The 19,404-nt window shown below is 40.9% G+C and overlaps 1 protein-coding gene across 1 annotated transcript in view; it reads right to left on the bottom strand.

The window, feature by feature from the left end:
* Positions 1 to 19,404, bottom strand: part of TPH2 (tryptophan hydroxylase 2) — a 103,160-nt gene that overhangs the window by 45,431 nt on the left and 38,325 nt on the right. The window contains exon 7 of the mRNA XM_077111448.1: positions 15,239 to 15,374. Coding sequence (XP_076967563.1) covers positions 15,239 to 15,374 — 136 coding nt within the window. The remainder of the gene's footprint in view (positions 1 to 15,238; positions 15,375 to 19,404) is intronic.

The raw sequence follows: 19,404 nt of genomic DNA, 5'->3' as shown, positions 1-19,404 counted from the left end.
CCTGAGACTACAACTATTGCCTTATTTCATCAGGTCTCTTAAAAGATTCAAATATTTGGTTATAATTGCACCTGTCAGCACATATTGCCTCCAATATCTGTAAGACTGAAAAGCTGAGTTGGTCACCATTCCTGGAGGCTGAGAGAGTTTCCAAGCATGAGAAACCTGAGAAAGAAAACTGAGGCTTGCCAAGACTGCAAAACCTTCTCAATCGTTTGTACCAACTGAGTTCCGTTGGGCCTTTATCATACTATTTTACCCTATTTTACAAAGTGCTAATGCCGCTGCTACTACGTCTTGCATATAAAGTAATTTGCGATTCTAATATCACTTGTAACATTCATAGCTGGACACCTGAGTACCTAATTAAGAACAGGTTTCCTGTATGAGGCTAAAACTATTGCCTTATCTCACCAGATCACTCTTAAAAGATTTAATTATTGGGCTATAATTGCACCTGTCAGTACATGTTGCCCCAATCGCTACATCAGCAAACTTTCTTTTTTTTAACTCACATCCATTTGATGCATTTTCACCTGAATAATGCTTTTCAGAGCCCTTTTCACAAAAGCTCTTTGTTCACTGGAAATGTGGGACCTTTCAAAACTGTTAACACTGTAAAATATCATGTCTCCTTTTGGGGAAAAAAAAAGCTAGGGCTGATATCAGACATTAAACTTTTGCTGCTCTAAATTGGAATCTTCTCTGATAAGCCTGTTATGGGGATTCTAAAGCCTGTGGAAATTCACCTACAAAGGGCCTGGGCAAAACGTCTCCAGGGAATTCTTAAATCATTCTAGAAAGCTGTGATCATTTTGCTGTGGGGAAATAAAGGCCCTGGTTTTAGGTTCAAATTCAAAATGAGTCTGCCATGTTTCTCCTCTTATCAGTTTTCAAAGCTAACTCCTCACACTGTGTGTTGAGTAACTTTTTATTTTTGCTGTAAATTAAAGCCTTTAAGAGGCAGTGAGTGAGCATTCAACACTTGCTTCCCAACTCAAATCAGCGCATGTCTTTTAAACCTTTTTTTCTATAGGTTTTGTTTGTTATAAATGAAATAGAAGCCAACACGTGAGCTAAATCATGAAGCAAAGAAATGGAGGATGAGCGGGAGGGGTGGAGAGTTTGCATTGATGAAAAGAAGAGGGAGGATGGAGGTAGGAGCCAAAATAGGGTATTTTTTTTTTTCCAGCTTTCACACAACATTTGGTGGATGAGTGCAAGGAATCTGGGATAACACACCAGGATGAGGAATGCATTGCAAGGGATGAGTTGGCTTGTTTGCATTGCACTAAGGAAATGATAGCAGGAGTTAATTTAGGATCAAAAGCAAGTTTGGGGTTTTTTTTTCCAGTGCATGCTTTGGAGTCATATATAAAGAGTTTCTTTCGTTTATATTTAAAAATAGCATATTGTAAAATCTGGCCCAGATAAGGTTTTAGGCAGCTTTTATGATCTCTTCCTCTTAGATTCCTATCACAGTATATAGGTAAATAAATATGTGGTCCTCTTTTTACTCAGCAGAGCACATGGATGCTGCCCTGGAGGAAATCTTCTTTACTTTTTTCCCCCTAGGAATCATAAGAAAATCCACCAATGTTACTTTTCTTCACCAGAATTCTTTTGAGGCAGGCAGTTATTATAGTTCTCTTTTTTAAAATTTAGTTCAAGAAGCATTTATTGTGTGCCTGTGATGTACCAGGTACTATGTTAGGAACTGAAGTTTAGAAATGTGTAAGGCATAATCCTAAAATAATCCTTAGTAAATCCACTTTATGGTTCCATAAGTGAGCAAACAGCAAGCACCAATTTTCCTGTTCCAGGATTAGCACACTTGTATTTCATATTATTCATTAATATGAACAACAAAACTCACCCATATAAGTACCATAGATGCCAGAAAAGTTTAAATAGTTTTCAGTCCACAAGTACCACAAAAGGGCTGCAAGGGAAATTCTGTTGGTATGTCTCCAGTACCCAGTTATTTCTAAGATATTACTTATTTCTTAAAGAAATAAGAGATTTTTACCTCTTTCTCTTCCTTCCCAAATTCCACTACATTTTAAGGAGGTAGTATAACATGATTAAAAGCAAACACTCAGGAGTCAGACCTACGTCTATTTCCCACATTCCCATGCAAACAGATTACTTAAAGCAACAATGTCCAATAGGATTTTCTCAGATGATGGAAATGTCCTATATCTGCACTGCCCAATATGGTAGCCACTTGGCACAGGTGGCTATTGAACACTTGGAATGTGGCTAGGGCTATTGGGGAATTGAATTCATAGCTTGATTTAATTTTAATTAATTTAAATTTAAACAGCCACATCTCTATCCTATTGGGCAGTACAGAAAGAGTTTTTTCATCTATAAAATGGAGATTAAAAGGTACCCTATCTCATGGTATTCTTAATAAGACAATGCATTGGGAACATAGGTTCCAAACAAATTAGCTATTATTATTCATATTACATTAGATTATGTTTATATTTAAGTCAATTTTACTTAAATGAGTTTTGCCCTTTTACTTACTGCACAAACACAGGTTTTATAATGTTTATATGGATGTTTTATTAAATATGTCTATGGTTAAGCTAACTAAGAAATCCATTTTTGGTGGTTCTATGTGTATTGTCCGTTTTCTTAAATAAAAATATTTTTTAAAAAAGAGATATTTCATCACTTAAACCAGAAGCAGTAAGCTCCTCTAGGACAGAGGTCATGCCATGTTCCTCTTTGGATTCCCAGTGCCTAGAAAAGCCTTGCACTCAACAGATACTCAACAACTGTTTTTTGAAATCAACTGAATAAAGCAGTTATGATGGCCAAATAGAAGTGAATCCAAGACCCAAGTACAATTTTCTTAAATTTCATGCCAGCATCAACACTTTAAACCAGATCTTGATTTGCTATTTCCTGGTCATGCAACCTTAGGAAAATTGCCTGCTTTCTTTGAACCTTGGAATTCCTGTTTGTAAAATAATGACAACACTGCTGTTCTAGTTTGCTAGCTGCCGGAATGCAACACACCAGAGATGGATTGGCTTTTAATAAAATGGGATTTGTTTAGTTAGTTCTTCAGAGGAAAGGCAGCTAACTTTCAACTGATGTTCTTTCTTATGTGGGAAGGCACAGGGTGATCTCTGCTGCCTTCTCTCCAGGCCTCTGGTTCCAACAACATTTCTCGGGGTGATTTCTTTCTGCATCTCCAAAGGCCTGAGCTGAGCTGAGCTGCGAGTGCTGAGATAAGGTATGCTGAGCTGCTTGGGCTGTGCTACACCGAGCTCTCTCATTTAAGCACCAGCCAATTAAGTCAAACGTCACTCATTGCAGCAGACACTCCTCCTAGCTGACTGCAGATGTAATTAGCAACAGATGAGATTCACGTACTATTGGCTTATGTCCGCAGCAACAAAACTAGGTATGCTCACCTGGCCAAGTTGACAACTGAATCTAACTAACACAACTGCCCACCTCTTAGAGATGAGTGGAATGAGCCCAGACAAACAGAACATGAGTGGGTCAGGTCAAATCCATTTTTCCTTCTGTCTTATGATGGTTTCTGTCAATAGATGTAAGTTACCACAAAGTAGTGAAGAGCTCCAAACAGTGGTTACCTCTTCCTTCCCTAAAACTCAATCATTTTGGATTTATTCTTCTGTACTTACAAATTTAAAATGCAAATATTCCTGAAAAAAACTCTCAGGTCATTTCAGCCTTCCACACATGAAGATACATAAATGGACTTCTACTTAAATGCAGCACACTAAGGAAATACAAATTGTGATCCAGGTGTGGGAACTTAAAAGTACTAATTTGCAGTTATGGCCACCACACAAGGGAGGCCAACCTGGGTGGTGAAAAAGAAGTATCCCGCTTTGATCCTCAAAAAAAAAAGGAAGGCTAGCTGAAACTTTTCCCCCAATCACTGCTGATAGCTTAAAAGAACAAAAATAGGGCTCAGAAAGCACTCAGGCACAAATTTGATTTCAAAATACACAGGTTTTAAATAATGTATAGGATGTTTTTTCTTTCTTTTTTTTATAGACCATCTATTGTTAGAGTGCTTGGAGCTCTAGAGACAAAAGGCCCTGTAAAAAGTCTTAGGGGTTATTTTGCGCTTTTAGGCACTTCACAAAACTTACTACAATATTAAGATTGAAAACTTGGGAGTCCAGGTCGAGGGTTTGGCCTTGTAACTAAGGACATGTTGGAATTTTATGAGGCACATCAGCTTCCTCTGAATTTAGGAGATGCCAAGTAAGAGTGGACATATTTGGTATTTACATACAGCCTTTTTCTCTCCAAAGATCAAAGCAGTATTTCATCATCCCTCACACAGGGAAGTTAAATGGCTTGCCAACAGTCATGCTGGGAGCTGATAGTGGGGCCTGGATTTCTTGGCATTCAGTCCATTAGGTCCCTCTGCCTGAGGACATGAACACAGCAGCCTCCTGTCTGCATTATCAGAGAGTAGTGAGGTGCTATCGCCTTCTTTTGTCCAGTGTATTTTCCTGAAATAGGAGGCGCTTACCCCATAAACGGGCAGGCTTACAGTGGCCCTGTGAAGATCAAAGGCAAGGGCAGTCTTCTACTTGCCAGGACAGCCCAGTGTTAGACGACCCAATGGGCACCTACTTAAGGTTCCAGCAAAGCTGGGTCGCCAAACAAAGTAAGAAATTCTCACCTCCAACTATCTTGTGTGAAATCTGTAAATAGAAAGTCAGCACAGAAGCTATTAAACTTCAGCATACACTCTTTAGTATAGAATAGTGGTTAAGCACACAGATACTGGCATTACTTTCTGAGTTCACATCCAGGCTCCTCCACCTGGCATCTATGGGACCTTGGGCAAGTTACTTAACTTCTCTGTGTCTCAGTTTCCTCATCTGTAAACTCAGAATGACAATAGTAACAACTCATAGGGTTGTTGAGAGTATTAAATGAGTAAACCATATATAACATTTAAAATAGTCCCTGGCCCATAAGAGTCAATATGTACCCATTTACCATTAATAGCAAAATTTATTATTGTTGTGTTGGACTGATCTTTATCTATATTGGGGGATGGTAGGGATAATAATATTTTCAGGTCCTTGGGCCTCTAAATTCTTAACTGGCCCTGGGTATAGCCCAAACCAAGAGATTCCTAAGGGAAAAGATGGCGGCTAAGATGGGAGTATGAAGTGTGGGTTCAAAAGCAACAGAGGGAGACCAGATGGGATTGCCTTCCTGAGACCACACCATTGTCTGGAAATCACTGGTAGCAACACCAATGTGCTGTCCCAAGGAAGCAGAGGAAGCCAGTTGGCTGGGCACGAAGCTTGGCACCAAGTTCAGGTGTCCTTTGGGAAAGAACAAGTTTAAGCTAAACAGAGCTCATAGGAATGAAGGTTAAACTCTACACATCTCTGGTTTATCTTCCCTGCTCGGCGGTTAAACTCTGCCCAGACTTGACTTCAGCAAGGCATGATACTAAAAAAAAAAAAAAAACAACAAACAAAAAAAAAAAAAAAGAAAGAAAGAAAAAACACCCGCAATGTCCAAGGCTTAAATCAGACAAGTTCACAGATGCAGACTTTCTCAGGTGGGAGCAAGGAGAAAAGTTGGGAAAGGAAAAATCATATTTTTTCCTCTCATTATAGACCTAGTGAGAAGCATCTGTTCAATCAAGAGAAAAGCAGCCAACCTTTCTTACACATTTGGAAGTCTATGCCTCTACCTGCTGATATTATTACTTAACAAATGAGGATTAATGCCTGAACCCCAAGAAAAGGAAATAAATGATATCTTCTGCCAGTTTTAGAGAGGGCTCAGTCCTAATAAGCAAGGACTAACCATAAAATGCATTTATTTTACTTAGAAATCGATGAAAAATATTGTCAGAAATAATTCACTTTTATTTTTCTTGTAAAATTGAAACACAACGGCAATTATAAGAAAAATCACCTGACTGCATAGGCTTTTCTAAACTTTAAAACAGTTATATTTAAAAATAACATTAATTGCCCCTAAAATGTTCAACTGCGACAAAAAAGATTTTCCTTAATGCAAATGCATTTAGTTGTATAATGGCAATAAATGATGCAACATTAGCCAATGGCATCATGAATTATTTCTTAATGGCGAAAGTTTGCGCTTTGATTTGAAAAGTGATATCACCAGGAGACAACATAAGAAGATATGCCCACATTAGTATGAGCTGAATGATAAATCATTCCAACACAACCCTGAATCTGGGAACTACTTGACTGAATAAGCTTATACCACGCTGTGCCAAATATATTTTTGTACTAGTATGCTAGCACAACATCTGAAACATAAAATAGAATGAATATTTTTAAGTGTTTTCATTCAAACATTTTTTAAAAAGGAATTTCCAATGCAAAATTGCTTTATTACTTTGGCAATAGCTTTTCTGGAACAACAGATATTGTACTGGCTTGACCTCAAAGAATGATGTTGAAGAATATACACTTATATTTAAAATTTCCGATTGCTTCTCCCTCAACAATGGGCAGGGGATGGAGGTGGGAACAGGGCATGCTATAGATGAGAATTTCAACATTGCACATGGTAATTTCATGTTCCAAAGGGCACCTGCTACAAAAGCATGAAGCAACTGGGCACTTCTGGTGTCTATTTAGAAATCTGGACCAGGACGGTTTGGACCTATATTGAAAAAAATAAGATTAGAAAATAAGGTCTTCTTTCCCTATCTTCCTTCATTTCCAAGACCTCAGTCAGTCCATGCTGAAAAGGAAAGCATGTAGTTGGGCCATTAGAGATTATGGTGTTATTAAACTGTTTTCTTTTTAAAGAGCTCTGTACATCTGTGCATATGTGAACACACATGCAAGTTCAATTAGTAAGCAACCAACATCCACTTTGCCAAAACACATTAAAGGATTCTGTGAGAACTATGAAGGTTAGAGACCACAGTCTCCTAGAAGGAAGTGCTCAGGCAAGAAAAGCCAAATGGGGTGGGTCACAGTGGCTCAGCAGGCAGAGTTCTTGCCTGGCATGCCAGACACCCAGGTTCAATTCCCGGTGCCTGCCCACATAAAAGAAAAAAAAAAAGAAAGAAAAGCCAAATGAACTAAAGCTTAGAGGAGGGGGGTGAAGACCACATCTGAAAATCCAAAGCTTCCCTCTGAAAATCACACCAGACACCAGAAGGGGCCAAGCTAGGCCAGGGAGTGAGGGAAAGACCCCTCCAACCTGTTTTTCCTTTGGGGAAGACACTCACCAACACAGCCATCCACATAACAACTCTTAAGGACCCATGCCAATGCTGGGCAGAATTTGTCGATCTCAAAGGCTTTCTCCTTAATGTAATATGTAAAATAGTTCAAATACAACTTGGAATATGTCACAGAGTGACCTTCTTTTTTAAGGTGGGGCAGTGAGCTTTCCTGCTTAGGTGAGACTAGTCATGGTTAACTAGTTACCCAAAGCAAAACATAAGTAAATAAAGTATCTTTTTAGCTCTGTGTGAAGTACAGATTTTTTTCCAGCTCTTATTCTTCAGTTTCACAGTGAATAATTGTTTTTTCCTTATTTTTCTAAGACTATCTTTACCACCAAAAGCAAAACAGACAAACAGAATGGGTCACCTCTTACTGGGCATGATTTGAAAAGGCTTTTCTGTTCAAATGACCTACCTTCATAGTTTTATTGGCATCTAAAATTCCATTAAAGGTCATGATTCTGCCTGAAGACCCCAAACATGTAAAAAAGTGCCCTACTCATGATACTGACCAGTAGCAGCCCCTGAAATCCAAGCGAAGCTCTTAGGGTGAAGGGGGGCTGCCCACCAATACAGGACCACAGCCATTCATCAAGAAGCCCCTACCGCACGGTGCTCACCCAGAACATCACTTGTGGCAACCACTTCCCTATGCTCCCGCCCTCTGCAGATCTCAGACTGAGCCCGGGACTCAATTTATCTCAAACATGGCACCTCTGGTATCAGCACTGTACACGGCCTCAGCTTGCCCTAGACTGAGTTGTCACTTTATATGCCAGGGTTTGGTCATCCACTCCAACCTCAGCGTGGACCTGCTTGCTCCAGTACTGCTTTTGCCAACTGACCCCTCCCTAATGGCACCTTGACTCCTTAATCCATTAAATTGTTTTCATCTCCATCTCATTTCCTGCGATAATAGTCCCTGGGAAAACAGGACACATACATTTTAGTGTAGAGAATGAAGAAGGAGCATCTGAAGAAAACAGCCACAACGTCAGCCAGAGGTCACTATGGAAGGCCCAGAAAGGGAGATGGAAGCCACTGATGATCCACCAACCACTTCACAGTGATGCCTGATCCTGGTCTGGCATTACATGTCCTAACCCGTATTCATAAATCTGATATCATGACCATACTACCATCACTGCCAGGTCCCTTCAATCACTTATTATTTATTCAACCAAAATTCATGGACCACCTATTACATACCAGGATTTATGTTGGGAACTAGGAAGACACAAGTCAATAAGACAGACACAGTCAGTACCCCTTAAGAAGTTTCATTTCATGCATTTGAAACGCCCAACGCCAATCCACTGAGAGATAAGGCACACCTCCAGGATTCATCCATACAGCACTTCCCATCCTCCCTCCCTGCACAGAGCCGTACTTATATCCAGACACCATTTATCCCATCCACAAAATCCTCATTCTACTCTACTCATCCTCCCTGCTTCAGTGGTAATATGAACTCTGGCATCTTCCACAAAGCCTTCTGTGCCAAAAGTAATTAATGGCCTCCTCCCCACACCACCAATTAAGCCCCAAGCAGAGACACACACCTCATGGCCATATACACAACACTCTGCAGAAAATAAAGGCAACTTTAAAAATAACTGTTTAAAAATCATTGAGCCCTCTGCAGAACTAAAGCCACCAACCACCTTCACCATAGCCCCCAAGTCCCACCCTATTCTACCTAATACTCACCTGACCACAAGCTATTCACCGTCCACTGCAGGTACTCACCAAGTGGTACAAAGTTTACTGAGGGTGACGAGTTAAGGCTTCTTGAAGAAAGAAGGGAAGGAGGGAAGTGCCAGCACAAATGGGGCTTTTCCAAGAGAAGTACAGGGAATTCATTTATTCATCTATTCAATGAACATTCATCTATTCAATAAACTAAGTGCCAGGAACTATGTAAAATATTGCAGAATCAAAAATGAAAAGAACATGGTTCCTGGCCTTGAGTTGATTACAGTCTTACAAGAGAGACTGATACATGGACAAATAATCAGTCTTATAAGTAGTAAAATAGAAGTAAAGCAAAGTGCTACAGGAATATCTAACTCTGTTTGGAAAAGCCTTTACAGAGAGAATCACAAGTTAGCTTAGTCACAAGGATATCATCAGAGTGAGAGGGGAATTTCAGACACAGGGAACCACCTGTGCAAAGGGATAAAGGCCTGAAACAGCAAGGCATGGGAAGCAGTCCAGTGTGGCTGGAGTATAGCATTTTGGCGAGGGCAGGCTGAGAGGCCAAAGATGTAGTTTGATGAGATGAGATCATTTTTTTCCTGTATGTACAGGAAACCAACGGAAGTTAAATAAAGAATGTCATACTCAGATTTGTGTGTTAGAAAGTGTGCTGGTTTGAAAGGATGTAAGCCCCTTAGAAAAGCCATGTTTTAATGAAAATCCCATTTCGTAAAGGCAGAATAATCCCTATTCAATACCGTATGTTTGAAACTATAATCAGATCATCTCCTTGGATGATGTGATTTAGTCAAAAGTGGTTGTTAAACTGGATTAGGTGATGACATGTCTCCACCCATTTGGGTGGGTCTTGAGAAGTTTCTGGAGTCCTATAAAAGAGGAAACACTTTGGAGAATGGGAGATTCGGGGACAGCAGAGAATGCTGCAGCACCATGAAGCACAGAGTCCACAAGCCAGCAGCCTGTGGAGATGAAGAAGGAAAATGCCTCCCAGAGAGCTTCATGAAACCAGAGCCAGGAGAGAAAGCTAACAGATGACACCATGTTCACCATGTGCCCTTCCAGCTTAGAGAGAAGCCCTGACTGTGCACCATGTGCCTTGTCACTTGAGAGAGAAATCCTGAACTTCATCAGCCTTCTTGAACCAAGGTATCTTTCCCTGGATCCCTTAGATTGGACATTTCTATAGACTTGTTTAAACTGGGACATTTTTTCGGCCTTAGAACTGTGAACTTGCAATTCATTAAATTCCCCCTTTTAAAAGCCATTCCATTTCTGGTATATTGCATTCCAGCAGCTAGCCAACTAGAACAGAAAGAAATCAAGGTCTACAAATTGTCTCTAAGGAGAAGGAGGATAATAATTGGTAGACAGAACATCAAGGTTAATAGGATCTATCAGATTTTTCATTCTAGAACAGTAGTTTTCTCGGGGCCAATGCTGTTCCCCAGAGGACATGTGGCACTGGCTGGAGATGCTTTTGATGGTTACAATTGACAGGGGTGGAAGAGTATGTATTCCTGGCATCTAATGGGTAGAGACCAGGACTGCTGCTAAACATTCTACAATTAACAGGACAGCGTCCCACAATAGGGAATGATCTGGCTCAAAAAGTCAACAGTGCAGAGGCTGAGAAACCCTGTTCTAGAACGAGATGTGGCGGCCAGTCGGCACAACCTGACATAGCCACAATGGACATTCCACTGAAACGAAGAGGAAACCAGGGAGACTGTGGGACTGCTCAACGTTTTGTTCTGCCATTACACACATGCCCGGGGATGCTCTGTACTCTGCATCTTTGCCTCTCATTCCAGTGTGTGAGTGAGAGGGAGGCTATTGTTGGAATAACCTTGAATTTGACCCAACTGATTTTTTTAAAGGAAATCATTTGCAAACTTCAATATTTGATTAGAGACAAGGTTGCTTTCGATCACAGCTGATCAAAGCACGCAGTGATGCAACCCTGAGATGCAGAATCCTTGCCTCCAGCACTGCTCCAAGGGAAGAAGAATAATCATTTCTCCCTATTTCTAGCAGAATATGTGACCTCTTGATCCAAGAAAAACATGTAGAAAAGCAACTCCTCCCACCAGGAAAATCAGGAGTCACTGATTCGCCAGGTCTTTCTCTACTGTCTTCCCAGTCAGAAAACTTTCCATAAGGAACCGATCCAACCTGCCATCACTTTTTAAATTTGGGTTCCATAAACTGGCCAAGTTTAGAAAACCCAGAGTCATTAAAATGTAGAATGTCAGAACAGGCCAAAGACATGTTTAGAACCCAGCATGCATTGAAAGCTATGATACCAAAATGTTTTCTACCCGGTCTGAAAAGGAAAATAAAATTCTTTTTCAGATGAAGACTTCTTGCTGCTTTCACTCTGATTTCTCCCTGCGTCTTCAGGGCTCACCTTTGTCTCCTTAGCGCTGCCTCCACTTCAACAGTTCAGCAATTGAAGGCAGTTATTTAGAAGCAGAGTCCAAGCAGCAAACACAGTAGCCAAGCTGAACTTCACAGATTGGAGAACCCACCCTCTTGTTTGGTTTTCAATTGAGGAAATGGGATTTCATGGCAAAGACAATCCCTGTGCAAGTGCTTGGGCAGGAAACAGCACTCAGTTGTGTGGCTGATAGATTTGAAATATGTGGCTGGAAAGGGACTTAGGACTTGTACACACGATCATTAAAGGGAGCTTTAAAGAGAATTGTGTCTGCACAGAGTATTTCTGGAAGGATGCATTGGAAAGTGGTAGCAGTGGTGGCCCCTGGGGAGGGCTAACTTGGTGTCAGGGGGGCAGAGGAAGGAAAGGAACTCAGCTTTCTGAACCATTCACATGTCTTGCCTATTCATGAAATAATAAAAATTTTAAAAACAAATGAATTATATAAAACTGACAAAAGATAAAGAGTTTGTAAGTAGATATTAGCAAACCCCAAGTTTTCATTCTTTTTCTTAGTCTCCTCTTGTCTGTGCAGTTATAGGAGTCATGGAAGAAGAAAACACTCAAATCTACCATGAGAGCTTTAAATTCACCTCTGAACTCCTGACCCACATATCCAGCTACCAGGAACATCTCCATCTGGAGATCCTACAGGCACTTCAAAGACAATATGCCCAAGACCCAAAACCTCCTCTTCCTTCCACAGCCTGATCCTCCTCCAATATTCTCAATCATCATTAGAAATGACTCTCTACTCAGCTTCTCAATCTAAAACCTTAGTGTTACTGTGAGACTCTCCCCTCTCATTCCCATTATGGTCAGCAATAATTGTTAATGCCATTTTTTATGATGCCGTTCATATGGGTGCCCTTTTGTCCTACCCTGACCTTTTCTAGTTCGACCCCTTACAGTTTTCCTGTACTAGAAAGTGCCCTCTCTGGCTGATTTTCGTGCTACCAGAGTCTCCCTGTTCTCCACAAGTCCCAGCTTTCTCAAATACATTTATCTGATCATGCTTAGGAACCTTTGGTGGCTGCCTTTGGCGTACACTATCAATCCCAAATATCCTGGCTTGACAAATGACCATTCATGGTGTAGCATGAAGATGCATTTCCCCCCACAACACATAACCTGAATTCTGCCCACTCTGGACAAACAAGTCCTGATCTTTGAAGCTTCTTGCCTCTCTCTACATCTTTAGGGATGCTGTTTCCTTGGCTTAGAAAGCCTTCACTTCCCTTCCCACCCTGCTTTGTCTAAAAGTGAAATTCTTATTCGGCCTTTCAGACTCCACTCAGTTTAAATTCCTCTGAAGAACCTTCTGGGACTGCTCCCTCCTCTGTGTTCCTCCGACACTTTGCACAACCTGGCTGCAGCCCTAACCACACTCTTTCATAATTAGTTGTGTTTATATCTCCCCTGCCAGAATGCGAGTTGCTTTAAAAGGCAGCAACTATATTTTATTCATCTTCAATTCCACCGCCCCTCCCTCTCAGCATCACACATAAATGTTTGCTGAATGAATTGGCTGAAAGTACTTTGGTAAAAATGTAACACAGTATCCCAAAATTTTATAGAGCTTTGTGGCTAAAATCTTATTTCTTTGCCTCTCTCTCTCTCTCTCTCTCTCTCTCTCTCTCTGCATACCTATTGGCATGCTATCACAGGTCTCAGGAGAGCCAGTTATTCAAAAGGAACTAACAAAGTGCCTGCTATTTGTAAACAGAGCCATTTGTAAATCCTCTGGGCCAGATTTAGAGATTGCTTTTCAAACTGACAAGGCTCCTTTGAGCACTCACTCCACTCTGGGAAGCATTTCTTTTTCAAATGTCTTAATTCCTATAAATAACCTTTGTTTACCCCAAAAACACTTTCAAGAAAGCTGAAAGGAGTTGGAAAACAATGCTATGACCTTGCAGGCCCCACATGGTTAGCGAACCCTGTGCTCGCCAAGGAAGGGAAGACAGGGGTTTTGGAGATTCACTGGGATCCCTGCCCACCTCGGCTGCTGTCAACCATTTAACAGCTTGAACCTCGAAGGTTCTATACCTTCCAGTGAAGACCACAGCAGCCTATTAATCACAAGATTATTCAAGTAAAACAGCATCATAAGCAGAGTGGTAAGCCAAGCAGCCTGAAGAAAGTGGGTAACAAATTGGGGTGAGATTCGGGCACAGCCCTCACTTGAGACCGAAGGACAGCTCATCTCGGGGTTTCAGCCTCAGGGTCTCTGCACTGGCTCTTCTCTGTCTGGAAGGCTCCTTCTCCAGATGTTCACATCCAGCTCACTGCTCAGACCTCCTCAAAAGCTGTCCTGACTACTGGATCCAAAAACGCAGCACCCATCACTCTCCTTCTCCTCACTCAGCTTTCTCTATCTTCATAGCACTGATCACCAGCTGACAGGTATTTCCATTTTATATGTTGCATATATATATCTATTTATGCATTAGCTATTGTCTTCCCCATTTGTCCAGGAGGGCCGGGATGTTTCATCATGTTCCAGGACAATCGAAGTACAGTAATTTCCCAAAAACTACTTGTTAACTTAAACGTGTGTGTGTGTATAAATACAGAGTACTGCTCTCAAGTAGTTTACAATTTCAGGGAAGATGTTAGGCACAAGTTTAAGGCATTAGACACAAGTTTAAAATGTTAGCAGCTATGATTCAATACATGGAGTCAATGGATAATAAGGGAAACAAAAGATAGATTTTCCAAGGAAGGAATGACTGGGCAAAGGAAGGTAAGAGAATGTTTGAGATGTAAACTGCACCAGCCTTGAAGACAGTGGAAAACTGGGTAGATAAAGCAGGGTCAAGGACATTTTACACAGGGAGACTTGTGGAATCCATGTGCGATGAGGCCAAATTATCTGCACACGGGCCTTTGCAGCTTACCACCTTCTTCCCCCTGGGACTGAGCAGTACAGCATTGTCACTGAGCTTCTCTCCCCACTCTTCGCCCACCCACTGCCCAGGAGAGAAAAGATAAAAGCCCCAATGCTCTATATTATACAATTAAAAAGCTTTTTTAAAAAAGACCCACTGCCCTCAAGGAAAGAGGACAGAGCCGAAGAATCAGAAACCTTATACGTATCCAGAGATGATGGGCTGGACAGATGAGTCCAAGACACTAAGATGGCAGGACAGCATTGCAAAGAGTTCAGACTTTGGGGGCAATTAAAAGACGAAAGGAGACAGAATTAGTAGTAGAGCTGCTAAGGCATGTGAACCTGAACTTCCTGAATGAATGAGGCACGTAGGGCAGGCTGTGCATAAATGTTTATTCTGCCTCCCTGCGCCTTCATTTCCTCATGAGAAATTTGAGATGATAACACAAGGTTGTTGCGAGGATCAAACACGTTGATCCGAGCAGCGCCTGGCAAGCACTGATTGCTCAATGTGAGTTCACTATTATCCTTATTTCGGACTTTGGTATGAGCCCTGTTTCTGGTAATGCAACACTGTTCTAAAACTGGTCTATATGGATCATGGCTTGACAAAAATTACACACGATTTAAGGAACAATGTCATCAAGAGGCTGGCCAAAGATGAAGGCTGAGTGTCAAAGATAAAGAGACAAGCTGGAGCTAGAACGATAGAGACCCGAAATAACCCAACTGAGGAGTGTGATCTTTAGTCTACAGTAGCTGACAGTTTCTGGAGGTTTTCAATGGGTGCTTGCTTCATTCTTTGAGGTGAATGCTGAGGCTCAAACTGACTGAGTAGAAGGCAAAAGAAAGCCTGAGGTCATTTTCAAGCAATGTAAGCACTGACCACTTGGCAGTGCAATGGTCTCCAGCCCCGGCTTGGAATGCGAGTACTCACGGTTCTGGGGTATAAAGGGGGTCGGAGCCATGCCGGACGTACTGAGTGCAGTGGAAGACTCTGTAAGCCAGTCCTGCCAGAAAGTCCCGCGGACTCAGGTATCCAGCCACTGGCCTCACTGTGAAGCCGGACCTTTCTAAAGAGGCAACAGAAAGAAAGAGCCAATCAAATATGAGCCTGTTGGAATGTACAATGGTGCAGGCCCTGTGGGAAACAGTTTGGTGGTTCCTCAGAAAGTTGAAAATAGAATTATCAGCTCACCTGGGAACTGCACCTCTAAGTATATACCCCCAAAAATTAACAACAGGGAATTGAACAGATATTTGTACACCTATGTTTGTAGTGGCATTGTTCACAATAGTCAAAAGACAGAAGCAACCCAAGTGTCTATCAATAGATGAATGGATAAATCAAACGCCATGTATAAATAATGGAATATTATTTCCAGAGAAAAGGAATGACGTTCTGATCACTTATATGACATATGTAGTCTAACCAAATTCATAGAGAGAAGGTAGATTTCAGATTTCGGGGGGCTGGGCTCAGCGGGTGAGGGGTGGCAAGAACAGGGAGTCAATGCCGACTGAGTACAGAGTTTCTGTTTAAGGTGATGAGAAAGCTTTGATAATCAATGGTTGTGACAATAGCACACATTGTGAACAAATCCACACCACTGAACGGTACACTTGAATGCGATTAAGTGGTCAATTTTGAGTTGTATATGTTACTACAATAAAAAGTTTTATAAAAAAGTTAAGCCATGGAAATTTTATGATTTTCTGTGTGTGTATATATATATATATATACACACACACACACACATATATATATATATATATAAAATAAAATCATATATGCCAGCCTGGCAGCACTTGAGGGTCCAAGCAGGAATTCCTATTATTTATAAGGACGTTCTAGAAACAAAGTAATTAAGGTACTCTTGAAAATTGATTGACATTTAATTGTTTGGGGCTTTTGATTACTGAAGTAGGTTCATGAATGATGGTTTCCAGGGGAACGGGAAATTCATTAAAATAGAAAGAAAGATGAAAAACATATTTAAGTACGTAAATTCAGAAGCCAAATTAGGCTAAGAAGCCTCAAACACACAGGAGGAGAAGACTTCAGACAGCAGCGATGTTGACTACATATTACCCTGCATCTTTTCAAAAAACACATTTTTTGAATGTGTTTTTCAAAAAACTGTCCATTCTGTGCGGGTCTTCAGTATCACAGAGCTAAGGCACCCCTTCAGCAGCCTCTTGGAATAAGTTCGCACTGCAGCTTTCTATTGTCTATACCACTTAACCCCTCTATTCTCTATTCTTGTTTTCTGTGATATTTTGAAAGCAATCATATTAATTACTGCAATCTGGGGAGGTAGACCAAAGCTCTACATGCTCTATTTGCTTGATGGTAAGAAGAAACAAAACAAGCAAGTATACATTAAAATCTATGAAATCACCCCACACAACTCATGCGAATCAGGCCGTGCTTCAGCAGTGTTCTCAATGGAAGGGCTACCTAAGGCTTCCCCTGTAGACTGAGGGAACTTACAACAGGAGGGCTATTCTTGTTCCACTGTAAAGGCTCACAGTCTGAAAACCTCAGCTCCTTAGGAGAGCACTTCAGAATTGTTGGAAATAGTTTTAAAAGGTAAGAATGAACTAAGCTCATAAAACAAGTCTGTATCAAGCTTTCTGGGGCCTACATGGAAATAACCCTGATCCCCTGACTCCACAGACCGATATTCTAGCAGCAGCATGTTCATCTCAAAAGCCTTCATGTTGCATTGCTCCCCACTGAATAACAAAAAGACGAGGATATTTTCTTCTCTTTCTATTTGATGTCAATTAAATCAATATATCTCACCTGCAGGACATGGGTGGCAGTAGAAAGAGGAACAATTTTTACTTTAATAGTTACATATTTTAATTTTATGTGAATTAGTAAAAAAAAAAAAAAATCTGTTTTAGTTTTCTAAAGCTGCCTAAATGTACTATACCAGAAATGGGCTGGATTTAAACACGGAAGTTTATTAGTTTACAAGTTAACGGTTCTGAGGCCATGAAAACGTCCAACAGAGCGATACTTTCTTCCTGAAAAGACAGGCTGCTGGTGACCCTGGGCTCTGTCACATGGTGAGGCACACTGTAACTTCTGCTGCACTCTCCCTTCTCTTCCAGGTTGCAATGCTTCCAGCTTCTGGCTTCAGTGGTTTCATCACTGTTTCTGAGGCTCTCTCTGAGCTTCTATGTCTTTTTCTGATGTCTTTCTCTGAATTTCATTCTCTTATAAAGGACTCCAGTAAGAGGATTAAGACCCACAGGAGCACATCTCAACTGACATAAGTTAATCAAAAAGCCCCGCCCACAACAGGTTTATGCCCACAAGAATGGATTAGCTTTAAGAACATGATTTTCCAGGGTCCATTCAGCTTCAAACTACCATACTGTCACATCGAGAACATCGAATTCGTAGATGCTATTCCTTTAAAAGTTTCCTTTTCAAATAAAGTTCTTTAAAGTGAGTCAATTCAAAATAATAATACATACATACATTTACATTGGCCTTGCCGCATGCCAATAAGTGATGCAAACTGAGCTCCCAGCATGCGTTCTACCAAGGGTCATGAAAAATAATAATAATAGCTGATTCAACTATGCTTAATATGTATCAGACAATAACTTTAGGAATTTAAGTTTTGTCAATTAGTTTCCTCTCAAAACTACCTTGTGAGGTAGGAATGATTATCTCCATTTACAGAAGAAGAAACTGAGGCACAGAAAGGTTAAGAGAACTCATCTAAGATCACACAGTCAGTGGCAAAAAGGGGACCAAAACACATGCATTCTGCATCCAGAACCCATGCTCTTAACCACTACAACATACTGCAGCCCATAAATATTAAGTAAATAATATTAAAGTTGGGAGACAGATACGGCAAAAAATTATGAGATGGTATGCTGATTACTGAGGTTTGAGAAATAATACATAAAGTGTAAATCTCAGATATGCACAAGCAAGTCATGGTAACTCTGTGGGAAACCAAAAAGGACATGACATGTCTTAGCCATGAAGGAGAATATAATAAACAGCAAATTAAGGCATTATGTAATTAGCTGCTAGTTAAGTGATACCAATCAGTGGTTCTCAATCCCTTTTTCTTAGTAACAAATGTAGTGGATGATGTTCATACTTTGGATCTTTCGCCACAGAAATACCCATAGTGCTACATGTGGTTCTTGGTGGGTTAGCTGTCAAGCCACCCCCATCTGTCCCTGACACATTCATGATATGTAATGAAATCAGATGGGAGAGATCATGGCGGCTGGAATGATCAGAATTCATGGAGAAGGCAGGGCTGGCTCTGAATCTTGCAATATGGGTAGATCCGGGTAGGTGGAGAAGAAACAAGTTTCCTAGCAGAGCCTAAGCAAAGTATAGAGAACCCAGAGCTACAGCAGAGGCTTTACAGGGGAGAATAGTAGGGAACACATTTTCAGAGCTGGGTTAAGGCCTTGAGTTCACAATCAGCAGCTCAGACTTGATCTTATAAACCAAGGGTCAGCAAACTATGGCCTAAGGCCAAATCTGGGTCATTGATTATTTTTGTATGCCCCATGAACTAGGCAAGGGTTCTACACTTTTTAATGGTCAAGCTTTAAATAGTTATATAAGTACCTACATAATAGCCTTGATACTGCCTCTTGGCTTGCAAAGCCGAAGACATTTACTATCTGTCTCTTTACAGAAAATGTTTGCTGACCCCTGTAAAAGTAATAGGGTGTCACTGATAGTTTCTGAGCTAAGATGCCAGAAAGAAAGTAATATTTTAGGAAGCTTTTTCTGAAAGCAGTAGGCAGGAGAGCAGGGAGAAAATATAGGAATCAAGGTTATGAAATGATGGGAACTTCAACTTGGGTGGTGGCAGTGGAATGGGACAAAAAGGGCAGATTTACAATGAATGGGTCATGATGCCAGAAGTGACAAGACTAATGATAAGCTAAATAATGTCCCCCTCCCCCAAAGATGTCCATATCCCAATTGCCAGAACCAGTGAATATGTTACCTTGAATGGCAAAAGGGACTTTGCAGATGTATTGAATTAAGGATCTTAGCTGGGGAGATCATCCTGGATTATCCACAAGGGCACTTTTAAGAGG

This window comes from Tamandua tetradactyla, chromosome 7, assembly GCF_023851605.1.
Source record: "Tamandua tetradactyla isolate mTamTet1 chromosome 7, mTamTet1.pri, whole genome shotgun sequence".
In the NCBI taxonomy this organism is placed as follows: domain Eukaryota; kingdom Metazoa; phylum Chordata; class Mammalia; order Pilosa; family Myrmecophagidae; genus Tamandua; species Tamandua tetradactyla.
Note: the sequence above shows the minus strand (reverse complement) of the source record. Positions and strands in the feature narration are given on the sequence as shown.